The 24697-nt window shown below is 39.8% G+C and overlaps 1 protein-coding gene across 4 annotated transcripts in view; it reads right to left on the bottom strand.

Annotated features, from left to right (window-relative positions):
- The window catches only part of PDE11A (phosphodiesterase 11A), a 522267-nt gene that overhangs the window by 45155 nt on the left and 452415 nt on the right, over positions 1-24697 (bottom strand). For all 4 annotated transcript variants that reach the window (XM_011991832.1, XM_011991830.1, XM_011991831.1 and 1 more), the window contains 3 exons: positions 24434-24534; positions 7909-7986; positions 2230-2293 (listed from right to left, as the gene is read on the bottom strand). In XM_011991832.1, the coding sequence (XP_011847222.1) occupies positions 2230-2293; positions 7909-7986; positions 24434-24534 (243 nt within the window). The remainder of the gene's footprint in view (positions 1-2229; positions 2294-7908; positions 7987-24433; positions 24535-24697) is intronic.

The following is a 24697-nucleotide window of genomic DNA, read 5'->3' as shown; positions in this document are numbered from 1 at the left end:
ATGATTACACAAAACAGGTGTTGGAACTTCAACCTTCTTTAGGTGAGAAGAAGGCAGTTTGACCTCCAGATAAAGCTAAGAAGGGTGATGGGAAAGGAATAATTTCCCAGGGAGGATTGAAAGGTCGAGGGAAAAAGGAACTGGAGAGCATCTCCCAGAGAATCAGGGTCCCCTGCATGGTAGGGCACCCTCACAGTGAGTACCCAGCGGAATTCTAGAGTTGCCATGGACCACTCACCACTCCACATTGCTATGAATATCACTCATCTCTTCCCTTTCTGAATGGGAGTGTTATAATGGATATTTTGTCTTTTCGGTGTATGTTGGAGGCTGTATTTTGGGTGTGTGTAGGTCTTTAATCTGCATCCAGATCTGTTGTAGAGACTAGCATGTATCGCCCAGAGATCCTGGACTTAAGAGCTTGATGCCATGACTGATGGGACATTTGGGTTATCTTTCTTGGAGGAAGGATGGGTATATTTTGCCTGCTGGAGGGAGAATGAATCACATTTTTGGTGATGAGAAGGGCAAACTCTGGTAGTCACACGCTCACTATTTCTGACTTTCTCCTTTCTGAGCAAATAGAAGGATGGTACTTCCTGGTTGGGTGGGGTCATGTGACAAGTTCTGGCTGATGAATTGTTGCGAGGAGAATTTAATTGCCAGTGCAAGACCTTCCAGGGCCTCTGTTAGAGTGATCTAGGTAGTGGCTGTTCCTTCAGCCCCAATACAGAATAAGGACAAAGTGGCACCTGCCAACCTTAGGTGCCCATGTTCGTGAGCAATTTGTTGTTTAAAGCCACTGAGATTTTGGGTAAAATGGTAACATAGCCTATTCTGTGGATACACTTGCATCATTTAAAAATGCTGACTGATGCATATGTGAAGGAAACCATAAAACACTGCTAAGAATGAAAGCTTTGGAGCCTAACCTGCTAGAATCTATACCTAGCTCCACCACCTACAAGCTGTATAAACTCAGGCTGCTTATCCTTTCTAAGTCTCATTTTTCCCATTTGTGAAATGGGGATAATAACTATATTAGTTTCCTAAGGCTGCTATAAATTACCACAAAGTTAGTGGCCAAAACGACAGGAGTGTATTCACTCATAGCTCTGGAGGCCGGGAGTTCTCCATCAGTTCACCCGGCAGAAATCGAGGTGTCAGCAGGGATGTGCTCCGTCTGGAGGCTCTTGGAGAGAATCCGTTCCTTGCCTCTTCCAGTTTTCCTTTGCTCATGGCTGCATCACTGCAATCTCTGCCTTGTTTTCACATTGCCTTCTCTTCTGAATGTGTAATTTTCCCCTGCTCCCTCTTATAAGGACATTTGTTATTGGATTTAGGGCACACCTGGATAATCCAAGATCAGTCTGCATTTGAGATTCTTAATCATATTTGCAAGGATACTCTTTCTTTTGAAGGTAATGTTTACAGGTTCCAGGGATTAGGACCTGATACCTTTGGGTGGCCATTATTCAGCTGAGTACAATTTTAAGGATTAAATGAGATAATATACATAAAACAATCAATAAATGTTAGTTATTTATTGATATGGAAATGTATCTTATTTTCCCTAAAATGTCAAGTCTTTAGATGCCAAGTTACTGTTTTCGACCCCACACAGTAGGTACATAATAAAACGTACATAATGATTAACCTCTAAATACTATCAGCAATCCACGATCTTAAGTTGGGTAGTTACTTAAATTGAAAACTGTTCTTATAGAACTAATGCTTTGTGGCAGAGAAATCAGATAGGTGGTAAAAGCATGGTTTGTTTTTCTGCAAATTAAATTAGATACTGCATATTTTGACCACAGAGCTTTCTGATATCTAAATAATATTTAAAAAGAAAAATATCATTTCCTTTTTGCCTCTTTTATTTTCAGATATAAAAAAACAAGACCTTGTGCTAAGACATGATTATCTTGCCAAAAATCCTATCTTTGAAACTCTTGCCTTAATGGTCAATGTATTATTCAGATTTAGCACGTTAAAAATATCTTACAGAGTCGGAAATATTATTGCTTAGTGAAAGCACGATAAAAAAAAAAGGCTGTGCGGTAAACTATGTCGTGCCTAAGCCTCCTGCTATTTTTTACACCATGTTAATACTGATGCAAATTGACTAGGGTTTCAGTGCCTGGTAGTCTGGGCTCTGGGAATATTGTGTCCCCCTTACCCCCCCAGTCCCTCCTCTGCTGAGCCCTGCCATTAATCACCACTTGCCTGTCTCGAGATCTCCCACGGTTTGGTCACGGCTCCAAGGTCACAGGCTGTCATTAACATTGATCTGAAAAACAGAACCAAACAAAACAGCCTGAATAATCTTTTGTTGCATTCCTAAACAAACCCGTCCTAGATACATAAATAAATAAAATAAAATGGAAACGAGGCCAGCTCACATCTTCCTTTCTTCAACAAGGGGCAGCACTGTTTATAGTCCCTGTGTTCAGCATCTCCATCATGTGGCCACGCTGCTTAGGAAGACAAAGCTCTCACACATCCTCCGGTGGCCCTTTTGTTTTGTCTGCAGCAAATCAAGGAAAGCAAAGCACTACTTTCTCTACACCTGAGCTAAGCAAGCTCTGCTTAAAATAATTTATAATGGACAATGTTGTTCTTTTTTTTTAAACTATAAGCAAGAGAATCAGTATATAACACTATATACATGGCTGATGAAACTACTTACCAACTTATCATTAATTGATGGGAATGAAAGAAAACCCACACCAAAGAGGCAAGGCACATGCCACATAAGGGGCTCCTTCATTTTCATCTGCTCTATAGAGCTAAGATTTATGGGCAGGAGCCATATCGTTTCACTCCAGTTTACTACCTGGCTCCAACCATGGTTTACAAGCATTATGAAGAAGAAACATACTCAGCTCCAGCTTTCATTAATTTGGGCACATAAGAAAGCACAGGAATGGTCTGAATCAGAGTTCTGAGGGGCAGGGTTAACTATAATTCACACTGAACCATGGAAACACGGGGAACAATTCAAATTGTAGATAGCTCTGGTGCTTATATATAATTTAATGTGGTGGGAGGAGGAAAAATAAGGCACACTTTGTCCCAAATCTGCTTTCTTTGTGCTGAAAACCAGCAGAATGTGATGAAAAGTAACATAGGATTTGAGCTGGGGAACCACATCTTGGCTAACTGCTTTTGGAAGACAGGGGTATGCAGCCAAAGGTCAGAGGGCTGTCCTGATGTCGGGTGTTAACATTTCATACCCTGCCAGATCTAATGCCTTGGAAACATGTCTGCTGCCCAGATGGCAGAGCATGCTTAGATGGCAGGGGGATCCCCCCACAGGAAACCCCTCCAGGGAACAAGGCAGGGTCACACATAACAATAGGTCATTCAAGTCACAACCAGGCGGCACCGGCATCAGCAGCCCTCTCGACCCAAGCAGCACTGATGAAACCTCTAATTCCAAACATCCCTGTGTTAAGCACTACGCAAAGGGAGACACATCAGCCTATTCATTTTTGACCTTCTGTATTGGGCATTTCTACACTGCTTACTGTGTGTCTGCCTCTGTACTAAGTGCTTTACTAACCAACTGCTAACTAAACTACTTGTCGTCACCACCCCAGAGGTAGTTGCTATTATCCTTATTTTACAGATAAGTAACAGAAGCACGCAGAGATTAAGTCATTTTACCTTCCCAAGGTGAGTAAAGGATTCAGGATTCTGTGCCTATCACAAAGCTACCAGATGCCCTCTTGCTACACATGGATGCTGTCAGTACTGGAGGGGGACAAGACTGGCTAAAGCATGGGATTTCTCAGCATCTCTCCTGCACAGCAAATAATCTCTGTGAGGTTGCCTATTTGTATCATAATGTGGATAATTACTTAGGTTCTGTCCAATTGATAATTTGAAACTTACTCCTCAAATGCATATCAGTTGATCAACAAGTTTATTGAATATCTGCTAGGTGCTCAGATGATAATTCTAATAGCTACCACTTATTGGGAAGCCTCCACAAGGTGATTGACTCAGTCTCTATATGTGGTAGCAATACTATTATCTCTTATTTACAGATAAAAAAAAATAAGGCTCAGAAAGGTTAGGTAACTTGCCCAAAGTTGTACAGTTAGGAAGTGTCAAAGCTAGGATTGGAATCCTTTGTCTGACAGAAGAATCTCTACTTCAATGAATACAGGGGAGCAGGAAGTCCACACAGAGAAGGGATACAGGAGAGGCTGAGAGGTACGACGGGTGGAGTGGCTGCACCCTTTGTCCGTCTGGCACTGGAGAGTCAGCTAAGGCTGGGGACTCACGAGGGACCTGGACAGACCTTTAGGGAGGAAACTTTAGGTGGTGGATGTGAGGATGGTTTGAAGAAGGAGAGGGTGGAAGGAGGGAGACTCATTGGAGACATAAATTGACAAAAGCCTAAAACAAGGAAGGGAGAATGGAAAGGAAGATTGCAGGAGATACAGGGATGGAAGATTGCAAAGGAAGAACTGAAGAGAACAAATGAGCAGTTCTATCTTATTTTTTAGATTAAGGCTCTTCAAGAAGTGAAGGATCTTTTTGAGAGTAAGAGACCAGGGAGAGAGTTTCTACCAACTGTTTTAGACTGAGGTCCCTATAATTCTAGTTCAATTTACAGTGAGTTAACATACCTCTCCTCTATATGCCAACATTATTTCAATAATCATCTTGTGACAATCATTATCTTCTTGTTCTGTAGTTGTAAAACAATTTAAAATGAATGAATTTTAATGTTAAAGATGTATTCAAATTGAGTAAAAAGATTTTGTGTACAGACTGAAATTTGCACTTGCCAAACAAAAATACCACACTTTGCAGTTTGCACTTTCTTTCACTGTTTTAAATTTTAAACATGAATAAAAACCATGAATGATCACATAAAATGACAGAATGAAAGTATCTCAAGTTATGTGTCTTCATATTTACCATCACTGTGCTATCATTGTTTATTCTGAATATAGTCTTTAAAAGCAGGAATATAGTTCTGCAAGGTTGGAAACACAAATGACAGCCAGAGAGTTTGAGAGGTTCTGAACAGTTAGGAACTTACTATTGAAAGTGTGTAGCTGCATCCACCTACGTCAGGAGCCAGCTGTACGCCTGGGCATTCTTAGAATTAACTTATGTTACGTGCGCAAATAAAGGATAAATAATAAATGTGCTGATCTGAAGCTTTCATATCAATTATTTTTTATCTTAACAGTAACCTCAGCAATTGTTTCGAATTTAAACCAACAAAAGACATTTCTTAGGAGGTATATCTCACCATTGACTATTTAGAATTGCTGGCACATGGTGATAATAAAAAGCAGACTGACTTTTAGTTGGTTTTATTACTATTTTAAAATTCTCTACAGATGATGCTCCCTTAGAGCACCACCCTTGGTGCAAGGTGGTCAGAGCGTAACCATGAAATGGGGGAGGGAAGGCAGATGAGGGGAGAGAGGAGAACCCGGAGCACCTCCATTTTATGTACCATGCTTCCAAATAAGATATTTCTTCCACATGGGGTTCCTTGTCAAAAAAGTTTGAAAATCTCTGTAGGAGGCCGGGCGCGGTGGCTCAAGCCTGTAATCCCAGCACTTTGGGAGGCCGAGATGGGTGGATCACGAGGTCAGGAGATCGAGACCATCCTGGCTAACACGGTGAAACCCCGTCTCTACTAAAAATACAAAAAAAAAAAAACTAGCCGGGCGAGGTGGCGGGCGCCTGTAGTCCTAGCTACTCGGGAGGCTGAGGCAGGAGAATGGCGTGAACCCGGGAGGCGGAGCTTGCAGTGAGCTGAGATCCGGCCACTGCACTTCAGCCTGGGCAACAGAGCGAGACTCCGTCTCAAAAAAAAAAAAAAAAAAAGAAAATCTCTGTAGGAAAATATCTAAGTAGAGAAACTGAATGAGAACTGGCATTTCAGGAAAAGAGCTCAGAAGAGAGGCTAAGCCCAAGAAAAGGGCTGGCAGTCATTTGAGAAGAGATAGTAGTGACACTAGAAGGATGCTGAGGAAAAAGAGAAGAGAATAAAAAATACATCCCTGGGGGACAGTTCTGTTTAGGGCTAGACAAAGACTAAGAAGGAAAGAGTCAGAAAGAAAGAGAATCCAGAAGCATATATAGCTTTGCAGAATCCAAGACTGGAGAGGGTTTTAAGAAAAGAGAGGGCAACTCAATTAGGGGCTATAAAGAGATCAGGAAGCTGAAGAGAACAAAGATTGCAGCATTTAATACTTGGAAGGTGACTGTGGTTCAACAGAAGCAGAAATCACATAGTACAGACTTAATTCCTCAGTAAGGAATGGGTAAATATTCTGTGTTGTATCTGTATTTTGGAATACCGTGCAATGATAAAAGACGATGAGGTAAAAACATGTAAAGAATTCCAAACCATGTAGTTGAGTGGAAAACCAGGTTCACATTGGTATATAAATATATAATTTATGTTAAAATAGACAATCAAAATACACACTAAACAGTATTTTTCCTAAGGGTACATATGTATGTAAGTGCTTTGGAAATGGTCTGGAAAAACACAATATACAATTAACAAAATACAGCTGTGCAACCAGTATGGGAACTGGGGGTTAAGCTCAAAAGAGATCTGGGGGCTTATTAGCAATGTTTTGATTTGTTACAGAAAATATATACTCATATAATTACTCATGGAATTAAAAATTATACAAAAAGAAAGAAATTGCCTTGCAAGAAATTAGGAAGTGTGAAGTGAAGTGTGGGAGTGAAGGGAAGGAGAAAACTATGATGGGACCTGGAGAAAAGGCAGCCTGTAGGGATGACTTTTTGACTGGGGAGGCAGAAGTGTGTTTTTAGATTTAGAAAGGTCATGATGAATAAAATAGATTTTGAAAATGGAAGCCAAAGGAGCATGATTGATAGAGCCAGGTTGCGGTGGGGGGTGGGGGGTGGGGAGGTGGAGGGAATGGAATTAGGGCACCAGTGGAGGGGCTGGTCTTGAAGATGAAAAATGAAGAAAAAGGTCTGTAAAGATAATACAGAGGAATATTAAAGTATAGAGGAAAAAACTAGAGCCCTCTGGGGAGAGGGCTGCAGGAAGGTGATATGAGGACAGCTACAGAGGGTGGGGCAGGCAGTGGCCTGTGTTCAGAAGATGGTGCCAGAGATTTTATATAGCAGATATGGCAGGACTATGTCAAGGTTTCCGCTTGGGGTAATCCAGTAGTTGCCTGGTTGTGGAGCAGACCCAGTGTGCCCTAACCCTGGCCTCATGAGCTCTCTCAGCAAAACTTAGCAATGTTAGAACAGGAATAAGACAGCAGGAGGTCTGGGGTGGGTGAGGTGGAGACAGTGGAAGAATGGGGTATGAGAGAAAGAGGAATGGTGCCCAGTCTCTGGAGTGGCTGCAAGAGAGGTTAAAATCTGCCCCATACACACAGTGTGTTGCTACTGTCCTTTCTAAACAACTTGGAAGATGTCCCAGGCAAAGGCTAGAACAGACTTCTTATCTCCACCTCCAATATTGTTCTGATTGGTCTATTGTCTCTAAAGAAAAGCAAAAGTTACTCCCCACTTCCTTTGTGCTATGTAACTCTGATTTCTAGGGTACAAAAATCCCTTCTCCACCCAACTTGCACCCCAGCTTCCCCAGAAAACAGAAGAAATCGTGGCTTGCCAAAACTGAACTAATTTGAACTTCATTTTCTAAATTTGATGGCAGAGTTTTTGGAGAAGAGACAAAAATATAATACATTATAAGATGAAAAGACATTCTCAATAATTTCTCTAGTTATCCAACTGATCTCTGAATGTTTTGAATGTAAGCTAAGATTTGTTACTTTAAAAATCACTTCTATGCTCTTAGCACTGTCAGAAAAGCATGGCTAAATGTCCAAATAATGAAGAAACACATAAATAAGAGCTTTTTCTTACCGAAATACATCACGATGGTTTTTGATGTTCCAATCGTATTCTCCTTTACTGACAAGTTCAAAGAATTCAGTTCTCCTCCTGCAGGAAAATCAAATGAAGAAAGAAAGAAAAAAAAACTGGAATGAGATTTCCCAGTCTGTAGGGTGACATAAATACATTTATGGGAAAAACATAAGACCACCTGAACCGAGTAACTTAATATTTGAAATCATGAGGCTAAAGCACTATCAAAATAAATCACTTTCTAAAAAATGTTGAGGCTTCAAGGAAAAGCCACAATCATTTCTGAATGTATTTACAACAGAGGAGATTATAGAGCCATAAAACAGAAAACAATGTGGTGCGGCATTTAGGATTCTGTGCTCTGAAGCCCTTGGGACACTTACTGAAAGTCAGAGAAGGGAGGCAAGGACAAATAAAAAGTGGGAACAACTCTAGAATGTTCTTTTATCATCCAACAAAGAATTGAGCTGTATGATGATCCAAGATAAGATAAACTCCCTGGTAGTAAATTCAAGATAAATATATTTTTTTCCAGGTTAGAAAATAACTATTTCACCATTTCAGTGCTTAAATGCATAGACTATGAAGTCTGTAACCATGTTTAAACACTCGCTCAGCAACTCACTTGCTGTACAACTTTGGAAAGTTAATTAAACCCTCTAAGTCTCAATTTCCTAATTTCTAACACGGGGATTTTAGTTGCTAACTCACAGAGTTACTGTGAGGATTAAATGAATGACATGTGGAAAGCATGCAGCATAGTGTCTCAACATTTTAAGTGCTTGACCCTGTAAACCGAAAATAAAATTCTAAGCCCCCAACCAAATAAATGGACTTCTCCTCTTGGCCAAGGGCATTCCTAAATTAACCTGAAACTCTAGTTCAGGCCATGATGGGAAGTGGGAGTTGGACATGCCTCATTATTCCTTCCTCCCTTTTGCAATTCAGATACAGCTGACCAGCATTAACATTAAAACAGAGACCTTAAGACTGACAAAGCAGACTCTTTGTAGCAATGAGATACCAACATGACAGATAACAGGCCCTAAAAGAAATCAAAGTATTTTATCCCAGAATAGATTTATGTGACATATTTTGAAATGGCCTTACAAAGCTGTCTCTTGTGGAGAAAAATCTACATTCTGTAGAGAATCCCCTTCCCTTTCCAGGTCTTTTTCCTAATCCAGAAGAGAATTAAGTAAGAGCACCTTTTAAAGTCTGATAAGAAACATTTACAATTTATTCTCTTTGAAGGCTGCTACCTGGAGGCTTCATCTGCATAACAAAAACATTTGTCTCCACAACCCCTTATCTTAACCCAGACACTCCCTTCTATTGATACCAGGTCTTTAGATAAACCCTTTCAACTAACTGCCCATCAGGAAATCTTTGAATCCACCTATGACCCGGAAGCCACTCCCTCCTTCAAGTTGTTCCGCCTTTCCTGACTGAACCAACATACATCATACATGTACTGATTGATGTCTTATGTCTTCCTAAAACATATAAAACCAAGCTGTAGTCCAACCACCTTGGGCATATGTTCTCAGGACTTCCTGAGTCTATGTCATGGGCATGTCCTTAACCTTGGCAAAATAAACTTCTAAATTGATTGAGACCTGTCACAGACACTTTTTGGTTTACAACTCACATGTACAGCCATGGAAATTCATTTGGAGATGTATAGATATGGAAAAGACAAGAAAAGAATATTTTAGTTAGATGATTTTCATTTTTAGTGAGAAAAGGAAAAAAAGAGGACATCACCATTTTGATTTAAGAATCACTTTCCAAGTTTTCATCCTCTTGGCACTTGCTAATGAGAGAATATTTAAAAGATCCTAACACACCATTTCCCAAAGTGCATCTCTCAAAACGCTAGTCTTAAGAGGTGCTCCATGTGAAGACGTTCCTGGCCAAGTAGGTTTGAGAAATGCTGCCCTTAATATACCTCTCTTGGAGACCCCATCCATATTAACCTTTGAAGTCTCTGAGAAATATGGAGGTAGAAAAGCCTGTTTAACCTTATTTCACCACAAAATTCCACATAGTACTGATGTTTCAAAAACTACACTTTGGAAAATACCACCATGACATATAATTTATGGTAGAAATCAGGCCAGGATCTCAGAAACTTAGTGCTGACCTGCTGTACTGGGGGACAAAGGACAAGAGGTTGAGAACAACTGGCTCCACTGTGTCTGGTCTGGGGTGCTCATCACCAACTGACCAACTGTGTGGATTTCTTGCCAATGGGTCAGACTAACTACTAAAATTACTTGAAAGGAGACAGGTCAGGAAGACAAATGTATAGCTCACTTCTGTATTAGAGACACAAAGACAGGTCCTGGATCTATCCTTTCAAAATGATGCAGGTCAAGGCCATACTAGGCCATACTACATAGAGCATGGAAGAATCTCCAAGACAACCTTACAGCAGCTGGCAAGATAGCATAGCCCAATTACATAGAAGGGTTCAGGAACGCCTTCTGCTTTGGGTGGGCAAGTGTATACATTTCTTTTCTTCATATAACTTTCTTATCTTCTTCACTTGACCCATTCCATTCTTCATGACCAATGGTCGTGCCTTTTTCATATTACTGACAAAGCCAAGTAAAAAGGGCTCCCTGGATAATCTCCAACTGGCCTGTGCACTGGGAGGATGGGTGAGGCCTCGGGAAGTTTGTGCTGTTTGCAGTAGGGAGGAGCCTGACCCCTTCTGTTCCCACGTGGGAACCTGGGATTCAATCTGTGAGATGGGGGCCTGTTAACAGGAACTTCTTTTGCTTTGCTGAGAGTCTTTTTCCTTTTTGCCCAATAAATTCCATAACCTCTCACTCTTCAAAGTGTCTGCTTGCCTAATCTTTCCTGGTCGTGTGACAAGAACCCAGTTTTTTCTACAACATTACCATCACTGACTGTGAAGTGAAATAGAAAGGGAAGTGGTGGAGTGGAAAGAGCCCAGGTTTGGACCTGCGTTGACCTGGGCTTAATGCTGACTGTCACTTATTAGCTGTGTGATCTTGGGTGAGTGACTTCACATTGCTGAGCCTCAGTTTCCAGCTTTGTAGTGAGAAATTGAGATAAGGTGCACTAAACATTTGGCCCTGTTAGATACTCAATACCTGAAACTATGGTTAATTTGTAAACAATATTAATACTATTACTGCCAACAATAATACACAGTGGACTAACTGGACTAATGGAGATCTAACAGTTTGCCCAGTTTTCTCCTCTCAGTACATAGAAATTCATCTTTTTTTCAAATTATTATGAAGTCTAACAAGTATTTATTGAGCATCTACTCTGTACCAAGTCTTTTTAGGCTTTATGGTCACAGGATAATTGGGGGTTTCTTTCAAATGTCTCTGAGTTTAGCCAGGGCTACCAACAAATAAATAGATAATTCCCTCTTTAAATGTAATATTAATGAGAATAATAATACTGGGACTAGAGTGAGCTGAGAGAGGCACTTGCTTGGGGCACAAAATTGAAGTGGGTGCCAAAAAATTTACTTATCAAGATAAATATTTTAATGCAATATTTAACAAAATAAAAATAAAATGCAAAAAATCCATAATGAACACAACAACAAAATTCCAAATAAAGACAAGATCTGAACTTGTACTTGAACCACTTACCTCACTTGCTTCACCCTAGTTCCAGCCCTGATGAGGATGATATTCACTGGGTCTTTACCGTGTTCCTAGCAGACTTGCTGGGGTCTGGCACTCACTACTCACATGACTGATCTTGAGTAGGTTACTTAACCTTGCTGGGCTTCCATTTTCTTATTAGTAAAAGAGTTATAGTAATGGGATCTACGTTGTAGGGTTGGTGGGAGGACCAAATGAAATGATTTATGTAAAACACTTTAGCAGATTGCCTGGCAAAATTAGGTTATCAGTAAGGACTCGTTACTGTGATTAAGCTCAGAAGGGTGAGTACCTGGCTCAAAGTTTCACAGATGGTGAGTGGCAGAGCTGGGATACAAACACAATAGGTTAAAATAAGAGCTGTCCCAAGCAGCTAAGATACATTCAGGGTGTCCTTGGAGCACAGAGGAAGGTACTTCGCTTGACTGGGAGAATCCTGGAGGATTGTGAAAGACTTCCTGAAAGCTTGTCAGCCATCATCCTTGTCATCACATGCTCCTGGGTGGCCATTTTAATTCTATGAGTTATTCCAAGAAATTGCTAGAATGCAAGCTTCATGAGGACAAAGGCTTGGCCCACTTTTGTTCACTTCTGCCCCTCAATATCTACAACAATGCCTGACATGTAATAGAAGCTCAATAAATATTTGTTGAATTGATGAATGAATGAGAATGATTATCTCAGAAAGCTAATCATTAAACAAACAAACTCTTTAAACACTGGTTTCACCTAGATCCTAATTTTTCTAGGGGCTTCACAGTTGCCATTTGGAGAGCTTGAAGTAAGTAAACAACACAATATCTATTCAAGAAAAGCCCTGTCAGATTCTTGCAGAGTAGATTCTAACTTGAACCAAATGGGCAACATAACAAGTTGTAGGAAGTAAGAACACCATTTCCATCCAATATCTGACTCCCTTCCATTAACTATTGTTATATCTGCCCATAGTATGTTCACTATAGGGAACATAACATCTTTGATGCAGAGTGAAAACATGTTCCCTGGGTGCCTAACTCATTGCAGAAAACAAATTCCTTTCTTTCTTTTTTTTTTTGAGATGGAGTTTTGCTCTTGTTGCCCAGGCTGGAGTGCAGTGTCGCGGATCTTGGCTCACTGGTTCTGAGGCGCGATCTGCCTCCCAGGTTCAAGCGATTCTCCTGCCTCAGCCTCCCGAGTAGCTGGGATTACAGGCATACACCACCAGGCCTGGCTAATTTTGTATTTTTAGTAGAGATGGGGTTTCTCCATGTTGGTCAGGCTGGTCTCGAACTTCCAACCTCAGGTCATCTGCCCGCCTCAGCTTCCCAAAGTGCTGGGATTCCAGGTGTGAGTCATCGTGCCCGGCCCAAACTCCTTTCTTTAAAAAATACAAATCTGTGATATGACAATCAAACAGCATCATGAGAATAAATTCCCCAATGATAGAAATTTTAACAGCTAGAGTTGCTGGTGTGAAAGTCTTAACAGAATCAAAATCAGTCATAGACTTCACATCACATAAGCAACGCTAGGACAAAAAGAAACATCCACTATTCCTCGGGGACAGTGAGAGGAGCCTTTTTATCAGATATATCAAAACGTAGCATACTAATTTGATTCTTCCTTCACAGACAAAAGGATGGCTGCTTCATGATACGTTCTATTTACTCTGTCGTCCCAAGGTTTGATTATGTTCTTAGGAGATAATAGGAATCTTTCTGGATAATAGGAATCATGAGGAACTGATCAACTTGTATACTTTTGTCAAGAAAAACATGAGAGACCAGGCATAGTAGCTCATGCCTGTAATCTCAGCACTTTGGAGGACCAAGGTAGGAGGATTGCTTGATCCCAGTAGTTTGCTCTTTACTCTGTTCAATCTATATTCTCTGTTTAATAAGCCTTAGAAACAAGGTGGGATTCCATCTCTACAAAAAATACGAAAATTAGCCATGTTTGGTGGCACGCGCCCGTAGTCTCAGCTACTAGGGAAGCTGAGGTGGGAGGATGAATTGGGCCTGAGAAGTCAAGGCTGCAGTGAGCTGTGATCACGCCACTGCACTCCAGCCTGGGCAACAGAGTGAGACTCTGTTTCAAAAAAAAAAGAAAAGAAAAGTCTAGTCACTGGTGGAACCATGTATAACACATCTGGTAATGCATTTAGTCACATATTAAATAGCCAAAGAGATATTTTAAAGTTTAAATCAAAGTACATTTAAATTTTTTTTTTTTTTTTTTGGAAATGGAGTTTTGCTCTTGTTGCCCAGGCTGGAATGTAATGGTGTGATCTTGGCTCACTGCAACCTCTGCCTCCTGGGTTCAAGCGATACCCCTGCCTCAGCCTCCCAAGTAGTTGGGATTACAGGTGGCCACCACCATACCCAGCTAATTTTTTTTTTTATTTTTAGTAGACATGGGGTTTCGCTATGTTGGCCAGGCTGGTCTCGAACTCCTGACCTTAGGCAATCCACCCACCTTGGCCTCCTAGAGTGCTGGGATTATAGGCATGAGCCATCACGCCTGGTCACATTTAAATTCTTTTAAAGTTCCTGAAAAAAATCCTTCTTGAAAGATCAGGAGATAGAGTTAGTCATTTTCACAAGGCTACAAAAAGGATTTTGAAGTGATGATATGGCAAGATCATGTAATAAATTTATTGTGCATATTTAATAAATTTAAAAGGTATAAAAACTACACAATGGACACACATAGAGTTTCCATCTACCTCCCTGCCTAGAAATAAAGCCCTGTCAGTCCTGTTGAGGCCCTGTGCACCTCCCAACTGTTGCTTCCGTCTTCTTCCCACCCACCATACAATGACCATTTTCTAAATTTTGTATAAAGCATCATCACATATATCCTTATAATTTTACTAGGCAAATTATATATAATATTGCTCTACATGTTTTAAAAGTTTATACAAATAATGTCATCATAGTGTATGCATTCTCTGGCAACTTGCTTTTTCCATTCAATGCTTGTAAGAGTCACCCATGTTGTTATATATAATTCTAGGCCATTTCTTCACACTGATGTATGCTATTTCCATCTATTATTATACCACTGTTTATTTACCCATTTCCTGGATGATGAAAATTTATATTATTTCCAATATTTCTTGCTATTACATACAATGCAGCTATGAACCACCGTGTACATGTTTCCTTGTGAATTTGTGTGAGTTCTCTCTCTCTCTATGCATATGAATATGTACACGTATATGTAAAAGTGCTGGGTCATAGAATGACTTATTTTCTATGTTTGAGTTTTCATTATAGTTTTAGACTGGTAGGGCTGTATGGAACTTTTGAGAAAAATCTCCTATTAATTCTCTTATTTTATAGGTGAGGAAACTCAAGGTGAAGGAAGGTGAAGTGACTTGTCCAGGGTTCCAGGGCAGTTACAGGAAGATCTAGGTAGATTACAAGTCTCCAGCCTCCCGGTTCTGCCCTCCGAGTTAATCTTTGTAAACTATGTGTAGCATAAACCTTTGGGCTAGATAGCTTTTCATGTTGTAAGTGTATGGACAGTGGGGCCAGCAGCCCTCATGTGATGTAACGGCATCACAGGCTGCTGTATCAAGGCAATACCAAGTATTAAGGTAGACATAGACAGGGCTCTTTCCATCATCAATAAGGGGGTGCTCCAAAGAACAACTGCAGATGGCCTGGGCCAGGTTGGTGGTTCACAGCTCCAGGTGATGTATTTCTGACCTTCTCCCTAGTAATACTCATTACAAAGTAACAATGTGAAATTCACTCTGCTTTTGGGAACAAGTTTGCCCATACAGCTGTTCTGTTAGCATCTAAGTGTATATGTGTATGTAGATTAAACAGAGTAAACAGCATGAACATATGTGAAAGTGTTAGAATCTAAATGTATATGTGTATGTAGATTAAACAGAGTAAACAGCATGAACATATGTGAAAGTGTTAGAATCTAAATGTATATGTGTATATAGATTAAACAGAGTAAACAGCATGAACATATGTGAAACTGTTAGAAACAGGGGCATTTTTAGAAGCATGAGGCTGCTAAAAAGAATATTTGAAAATCCACAAAATTATACAACACTCGCTGGATCCAGACTTCTTTGTCATGAGGAACTGTATCATTAACTTCTCACGCAGATCATGGGGAACCTTGGTTTTCAAGGACAATGGTAAGTACCTCAGCTAGTGAAAACAACTTACTGGAAAATCTCATTTATAATCAGATATGTTTTTATTAGGCTTTTATCCCGCTCTCCTGACATATGTTCCACTCAGAAAAATAGCAGTCTTTAAAAAAGCATCATTTGAACAGAACTGCTAAAATTACTTTCAAAAATAATTCTAAAGATTGGTTACCAGTCACCCATCACCACATTGAAAATCTTTCTGGTTTGTAATTTATCTGCAAGGCATCTTTTATTTGTAAAATGAGAAATCACCATTTCTGTGTACATTTTAATCGTGAATTTTTTTGCAAATTTATGTATCTATACATGTACTTATGTATACATATTCTTTATCTATCTATTCATCTAACTTCTTTGAATCTACTAAAAGTCCATAAACTTTAGGAAGGTTTTACTGCTGAGGTGGCAAATCATCACTGTAACTCTCCTCAATTTCTTTCTTCTTTTTTTTTTTTTGAGACAGAGTTTCACTCTTGTTGCCTAGGCTGAAGTGCAATGGCGCAATCTCGGCTCACCACAACCTCCGCCTCCCAGGTTCAAGAGATTCTCCTGCCTCAGCCTGCCGAGTAGCTGGAATTACAGGCATGCACCACCACGCCCAACTAATTTTGTATTTTTAGTAGAGACGGAGTTTCTCCATGTTGGTCAGGCTGGTCTCGAACTCCCGACCTCAGGTGATCTGCCTGCCTTGTTCTCCCAAAGTGCTGGGATTACAGGCATGAGCCACTGTGCCCGGCCCATAACTCTCCTCAATTTTAACTCCAGACTTGTCAGGCAGGGGTTACAGGGTATGTGGATGTGTGGATGGGGTTAGTTGGTGCTTTTGGTCTTCTAACAGCTTGTTCAACAGGCAAATCACACATCTGCAATTAATTGTTACATGCAGATTCTAGAGAGATTGCTGGACTTTTTTTTTTGCATACAAACATTGGAGAAGAATAGAAAATTAATATACAGATGTTAACTCCAGTTATTATGACTAAAGAAAAAAAGTGTTCTATTTAATTTTGAAGTGAATTTTCTCCCTGCTTTAGACTAGCACTGATAATACAAGGGCCGGCCAAGAACCTGAGTGAAATGACCTGTTTGATGCTGTGCTGTTGTTGATGGCTCAAATAAAACTGGCAAAATGCAGGAAGTAGAAAGATAAGGATTACTCTAGATGTTGAAAATGGCAGAAGATTAGAGACCACAGGGCCCTAGCAGTCAGTTCAGTCAAACCACAATCACCAGACAAAGAAACTGTGTAAGCCATGGCTTGACCGGGCACACTCCAGCTGCTCCTGCATTCACTTTGACACAGCCCTTCGCTGCTGGGTGTTGCTGCCCTCTCTCTTCCCCACTGGGCTCTGAGTGCCTGAAGGTAAGAGCCATGTCCTACCTGCTTGTACATTCCCAGCAACTAGCACAGTGCCTGGCACAGAGAAACCATTAAGAAGTGCTAGTTGGATACATTTCTCACTTTTTAGTCAGTTGTGATATCATGTGGATGGGGATATAGCATGAGTATATCGAAAAATGCCTTGAAATATGTCAAGAAATACCAAAATACTTCCTCCAGCAACCTACTACAGAGGCTGCTGTCCTAATGTTATAATAATATATAATTTTAATTAGTTAAGTCATCAGGCTCTGTTAAAATATAATAATGTTTGGGATAGAGTAATGGCTTAAGTTCTATCAGGTATTAACACCTTATTACTATCAGTTTGCTTTCATCCTTTCCAATATGGGGTTGGTTGACTGCAGGCAACTGTGGAAGTTGAAAACACTGAACACAGTTGGCTTTTAATAAATATTTGTTGAATGATGAATGAATGTCCGCCTAGCACTAGAAACATTTGTTGAGTGCCCACTGTAATTTTTTAAAATGAATTGTCTAGATATTAATCTGATTTTTAAAAGAATGGCCAAACTATCACATTGAACAATTTAAAATAGTTTAGTGCATTTTTCTGTCATCATTAGATGCTTTTGAGAAATGCTATTCACTGCATCCCTCTGGAAAGACAAATACAAAGAAACCATCAGACTGGGCATTTTCCAAAATTGCTGATAAGTGCAGATCGCAAAGAGAAGTGGCAAATTTTCAATTTGAAGATAAGTCTGATTAATTTAGGAAACCAATCTTAAAAGCATTGAGCACCCAAGTGGATTTATAATATCTGAATTATTGGAAAATTATTGGCTTAAATCATGGTCTGAGGCATTGTGTCATGGAGAACTGATCACAGACAACTTAGTGACTTTGGACAAATTACTCAACCTCTTTAAGCCCAGTTTTCCCTATTTATCAGATGGGGCTAATAATATCTACCTTGCACATTGATATGATAATTCAATATCAGAAAGTTATTTTGAGAACTCATTATGTCAGGCAGTGTGTCAGGTTTTGTGGGTTCCAAGAGTGAGCTAAAGAGTAAGGTGTCTGCATTCATGGAGCTTCCATTTCAGTGCTGATACAGGATGATACTGTAATGCCTAGAATGGTGCTGGGCATGGAGCAGGCACCTAGAGGATGCGATACAGTGCTATGTAATCACAGCCTGTTGAGGATCAATGCTAAACTGTTTATTGCTACCCAATAGCAACAACCCCTGTGACTGTATTAAAGCTAAAGAATTGTCAACCCCTGGTGCACCAGCTTAGCTCAACTGCACACAAGAAGCCTCTAATTGCAGTCTTAGCCCCACCAGATTGGGTACTGCGCACCACTGACCTGCAGCCTCCACACCCACCCTGCACTCTCAGTGGTGGGGCCTGGCATTAGTTGAATTGCTAACACTTAGCATGCTGACATGAAGTGTGTTTGGAACTAGCTTTAGACATTTACATCCTCAAATTTCTGCTGTTTCTAATGCCCAAATATTTCCTGGATTGGCCCCAGTTTCCCCTTGAGTACTCTCGGACTATTATATAACTGCAGAGTAACTAAGAACATTTGGAGTCTAACTACTTGGTTCAAATTCCAGATGTACTATTTAATATTGTGAGCAATTTACTGATCACTCCAAACCTCAGTTTCCTCATGTGTACTGTGGGGTTAATGAGAAAAGAAAAAACAGCTCAGAGCAGTCTGAGCTCCTTGCAGGCCCAGAGAGTCATGAGTATGGGACTTCAGTCACGCTCCCCACTCCCCTACCCCATGCTTGGGGGCCACTGTTGAAAGTCATTTTGTTTCTGACTAGCTGCCTCACCCACTATCTTCATGTTCCTAGAATTTGTGATACAAAAGACAATATAACAAAGCCAATCAATAGCTTATGTTATGTTAACGTAAATTCTTGGTAAACAATGCAGGAATTGTCTTTTCTTTCCTTTTGAAAATCCACTTGTAGCTGCTGCTAATTGGACTGTATATTCAGGGCAACTTGAATCCATGCTCCTGGCTTGCAGTCCTCAATCTTGGCCCAAATAAACTCCCTACTTATATTAATTTTGCCACAGCTTCTTTCTTTTAGGTTGACATTAATAATAGTACCTATTTTAATAGGACTGCTTTCACTGTTGAATGGCGTAACGTATATAAAGGTCCTAAGTAAGCACTCAAAAAATATTAGTTGTTGTTTTTATTATTAATAGTGGAAGGTGCATAGGTCATCTTTGTAGATATATATGCAGATAAATAGTACAGGACATTTGTACCATCCCTTTGAAGTTATAACATTTGTAATTTTAGATCTCTCTGCCCACTCCAACAAGCATCATCTTTTATGGTGCATATTTTATTAAGTTTTCTGGCTGAGTGATTCCTTTTTTTATAAGGTACTTTACATTGTCAAAGCTCTTTCATAAAATTAATCTCTTTTCACTGCCACAAGGATCCTAGGAGATTAGAATGGATGATATGCCTATACCCCTGTTGCTGACAAGGAAACTGAGGCAAAGAGAGATCCGACTCTCAAAGCTGGTGAAATTACTACTAACTATCAAAGCCTTATTCACTGCAGGGACTCAGAAACAGGCACAGAAATCGGTTTCAGAAAGTCGCTCAGCAGTAACTGGAAAGCGTTTTCAGTGAGTTGGAAAATCAGAATGAATCATTAACCCCAGGCTCAGGTTGTGAAACTCAGAAATTCACATTAAGGATTTTGTTTGTTTTTGTATTTTAATCTTGTGAATTCTGCTTTCATATGCCATTTGAATGACAGACTCCCAAGGACACACAAGGTCTTTAGAAATTAAAGTCATAAGTTTTTGTGGATGTTTTTGAGTCTTTCCACATTTCCATGAATCTTATATATGTTTTTCCTTTTAGAGCATGGCAAGAAACCTTGCCTCTAGGAATGAGTCAGAAACCTGTCTCCAAAAGGCAGGGCTCTACCCTGCCCAGCCTGGCCCTTTCCTAGAGTGACTTTCTCCCTCTAGGAGAGGAAAGCAGTGAGCTTCCTTTTTGGTTTCTTCAACTGTATTATGAATTTTGAGTTGAGTAGTCAGGGCAGAAGAACCAACAATAATCCAGACTTCCAGAAACGAGTTGTACGGGGGGCCTCATATCCTCTTGGCCCACCCACCCCTCTCCTGCCATTGCTGGTACACGCAGTGCCTCAGCGGTCCTGAGGATCACATACTTTCTGTCCTGGCACTGCTCTGACTTCATGTGTGGGACCGGGATGAGATGGCTGCAGGAATGCCCAGTCATCAGGCACACACAACCTGGAAGTACATGAGAGTTAACAACCCACAGATCGACATTTCGTTGATGAGGATGGTGGGTGGTGGACAATTTTGAAGTGCAAAGTATGAGACTTTTCAGATGGTCCCTGCAGGATCAAGACTGGTTGACCATAGTGGTGAACAACAAAGAAATGTGGCCTTCCCTTCACTGGCTTCCCTCCTTCCCCATCTCACTGTCCCAGCCCCTCACTCTTATTCTTGGTGTCATTTCCAAAACTAAACTACCTGAATGCAAGCCTTTATCTCCAACTTTGCTTTGGGAGAGGACACAGGGACCCCCAAGCTGGTGTTTAAACTGATCACAGAACACCTGGAAAGGGTCAACATTATCACATAATATATCCCCAATTAAAATGACAATTCTTTCTTGATTCTTCCATTAGAGTGGGGACCATGGTGATTGAAGAAAAAGCCCTGAAAGAGGAAGTGTGGGTTCCAGTTTTACCAATAATGAGTTATGTGACCTAAGCTACGCTATTTAACCATTTGGACCTCTGTGCCTGATCAGCAAAACAGGAGATGAATTGGATTGCATCATTTCTATGATCCTTCCGATTCCACAATTGCACATTTATTCAATAAAAACTTCTGGGTGACAGTTTGTAGTAGCTGCTTTCCCCCTCATTATAACCCTAGGGATTGTTCTGGCTAAAAATATGGCAATATTTGAATGCAACTTTAGACAGGCAAGTGAATCAATCCTCTGAAAGTCTAGATTAGAGAATGGGCAGCTATTTAGAACCTCAAAAAACAATAACGCTGACGAAAAGAGAACAAGCCAGCTTCTCTGGGAGTCAGCAAACATTAGCAGGGGCTGCAGCATTAAGATAAGAACAGAGTAATGAGAAAACGAGTTGCAACCAACTTCGTTGACTGCATGCCAGCGGTCACTCAGTGATTCGTCAAATCCCTAACAGGGCTTGATAAATGGGCTCTGAGTGTTGAGGTTTTTTTTCTCTCTCTTTAGAAGTTACTTGGAAGCATGGCTTGGGAAAATGCTTCTACTTTGAGAAAAATAATACAAGATCCTGCAAGTGTCAGGGACAGGCAATAAAACATTAAAAGGATACAGACTTTCCATAAATCCCAAATCAAGGAGCATTAATCCAGAAAACAGATGAAAGATCATGACATTTAAGTCAACCAAAGGGCCACAAAACATGAAAAATAAATAGGTTATAAAGCAAATGAGGTTGTAGATGTCACCATTTCTAAGACATGACATAGGTACTGTTATCTCTATTTTATACTTGAAAGAAAGGCTCAGAGAAATAAATAATTTATCTGGTGACAGGTAATTAGTGGCAGAGCTAGGATTTTAATTTTTAAGTATATATTTTAAACTAATTAAAATTATATTTATCAAAGTAATACATGAACATAGTTAACAAATCAAATAGTACTAAAATAGATATAATGAAATATAGCAGTGTTTTCCACTTTGCTGACTTTTGTCCTTGACCTGTGTTTCCTAATGCTTTCATTTCATTTTTTTATTTTGGCTATCATGTTCTTAATTTTCGTAAGTGCTTTCTTTTTCATAGTTGCTCCTATTGTTATTTTTAAAAAGCATCCTGTTCTTGTTTCATGGATGTAATATCTTAGCTCTCTGAGAATACTAACAACAGTTTGTAGCTTTTTTTATTTTCTTCCTCTCCCTGTTTTCTCTGAATTTCATTTTTTTTTTCTGTTTGTTTTGGCCTCTGTCTTTCATATCGGATGCTAGTAAAATGTTCTGTGATTCTTGCTTTTCCGCGTGTAATAGTAAGGCATTAAAAAGCTAAATAGGAGTTGTGTGTGGTGGGGAGGGGTACAGTTGCCAGATAAAATAATTTGAGTTTCAGATAAAAAATAATTATTTTTAAAATTTTGTATCAATACATAATATTTATGCGTATTTATTGGGTACATATGACATTTTGTTACATGTACAGAATGTGCCATGATCAAGTCAGGGTATTTAGGATATCTGTCACCTTGAATATTTATCATTTCTATTTGTTAGGAACATTTCAAGTCCTCTCTTGTAGCTATTCTGAAATATACAAAAAATAATTTTTAGTATAAATATGTCCCAAATGTTTCATGGGACATCTATCTATTCTAAAAAGCGATTTATTGTTTATCTGAAATTTAAATGTAACTGGACTTTCTGTACTTCTGCTTGCTAAATCTGACAACCCTGGGTGTGTGGCTTATAGACTCCTAGCTTCTAAGTGCTTGGCTATGGACTATAGGTTTTCAATCCAGAGACTGGTTCCATTTAACTTAATCCCTTCTTCTGAGCACTGTATCTCATTCCCACCCTGTACTTCTCCTCAGTTCAGAGCTCTTCATTTTATTTCTCCAGAGGATACATTTCTGGCCTTCTAAAGGTAGAATAAAGGGAGTGACCTGGCTGTGTTAGCAGAGGACTTACTGGGTACTGAACATTCTATAGAGTGACTTCCTAGCAATCTCTTTGAGCTTTTAGTGTCTTAAGCTTTGAACATCCCTTACAATTGAACTTAATTCTAACTGGTGCAATGCCACAGTGCTTTTCAAAGGGAGTCATTTCAAAGCGAGTGACACAAGACTTCCTAGAAGAAGTGATAGAAGAGAGCGATCCTAAAGTATGGTCAGTCAGGAAGATGGGGAGTGGAGGAACAGGATTCCATGTGGGAATGGTGATACAGTGAGGGCACAGGGAACGTTACATACGGTGTTCCAAAGGGTGCTGCGTAGACTACTCTGGTTGACGTAGAACAGTCATGTAGGGCAGAAGTGGAAGGTAAGAATGAAAAAAGGTTGGGGGCAGGTTATAGAGGGTCTTGAAAGTCAAACCAATTTAGAACTTACTTTGAAAGCAATGAGGACAGTGAAGGTTTTTGAGATGGAAGTTGGAGATACAGGTCTATGGTGTGAGGGAGGGTTACAGTGAAGAATTTCAGAGTCTTCTACACACAGGTCATAACATAAATAGAGGTAACATAGAAATGAGGCCAGGAGAGTGATCTGAGTAGAGAAAGAAGAACATGGTTCAAGAGCTTATACACAGGAGCAAGGAGAAAAGAAACCTGCCAAGGATCTAGAAAAGAAGACAGAAAGGCAGCTGGAGATTGGGGAAGCAAGGAGAGTAGAAATTGATAATAACCCATTAAACATTCAGATATCTCAAAGCAGATGGAAACTATCAGAAATGAGTACAGGCCATTGAATTTGAGGAGAGAAATGTCTTTGGTGACCTCTGAGAGTACAATTTTGATAGAGTGCGGAGATGGACTCTGCTCTTCATGGTGCAAATGGGTGTTAGGAAAATAGAGGTACTAAATGTGCTGGGTTTATTTAAAAAGGTAGACAGTAAAAGAAAGGTAAATAGAAAAGCAATTAAAGATCTCCATGGGGTCAAATGAAATAATTTTTTTAAGGGAGTGACATGGTTTAGTCTTTAAGATAAGAGAAAACAGTGCAAATGAGTGGTGGAAGAAACTTCCAGGCTGCTAAAAGAGGTGGCACCTGTTAAAGCACGTCCCACTGAAAATGGGAGGGTGCAATTTCCAGCTCAGAGAAAGGCCCGAACGTTGTTGAAAAGGAGAGAAAGCTCTTCTAAGAAAGAGACAGAAAAGAATCAAGGAATGAACTGTTGGATTGCTAGTTAATTTTCCATCACTGAATATTTTTCATCTTCATTATCAATGCCATTATACAGCTGACCAGAAATTAACAGTCTTAAATAGCAATATTAGTTATATCTAAGATAAAAATGGCCATCACTTAGTTTCAGAGTTGTGTGTCAAACAAGGCTCATAAAACAGAAGAAAAATAGAAATCTTGTGAATATAGCCTTCCTTGATTCTCTTGGCTTATATACACCACTTTAATGGACTTCATTTATATGAGAGAGAAACAACAACAACAAAAAATTTAGCTCATTTACACATTGATATCAATGCTAGAATAACCAGGTAAGCTCTAGTGTAGAACTGGAGATTAATTACAGGATGGAACTTTAGATATCCATTTGTCAAACAGATCGAATGCCAATACCTACTCAAAGTACAGCGTGAGGTCTGTTGCCAATATTGACTGCTTCAAAAGCTGCATAAGGTCACTATATTCCTTGGAGGACAGGTTAGCAAAGATATTGTGACCCTGTAATGAGAAAGTAAGAAGTCACAAAGGACATTAAACCTGTGGTTGTTGATTACATGTTTTTCCTCTATTAAAAAAAAGTCTGGGAACATTAAAAAATCACTTTTTAAAAAGCATAGTGAAATTTTGCATAAATATAAACAGATTCCCAGCAAACATAGCT

Source organism: Mandrillus leucophaeus, unplaced genomic scaffold (assembly GCF_000951045.1).
Source record: "Mandrillus leucophaeus isolate KB7577 unplaced genomic scaffold, Mleu.le_1.0 Scaffold40, whole genome shotgun sequence".
NCBI classification, from domain to species: Eukaryota; Metazoa; Chordata; class Mammalia; order Primates; family Cercopithecidae; genus Mandrillus; species Mandrillus leucophaeus.
Note: the sequence above shows the minus strand (reverse complement) of the source record. Positions and strands in the feature narration are given on the sequence as shown.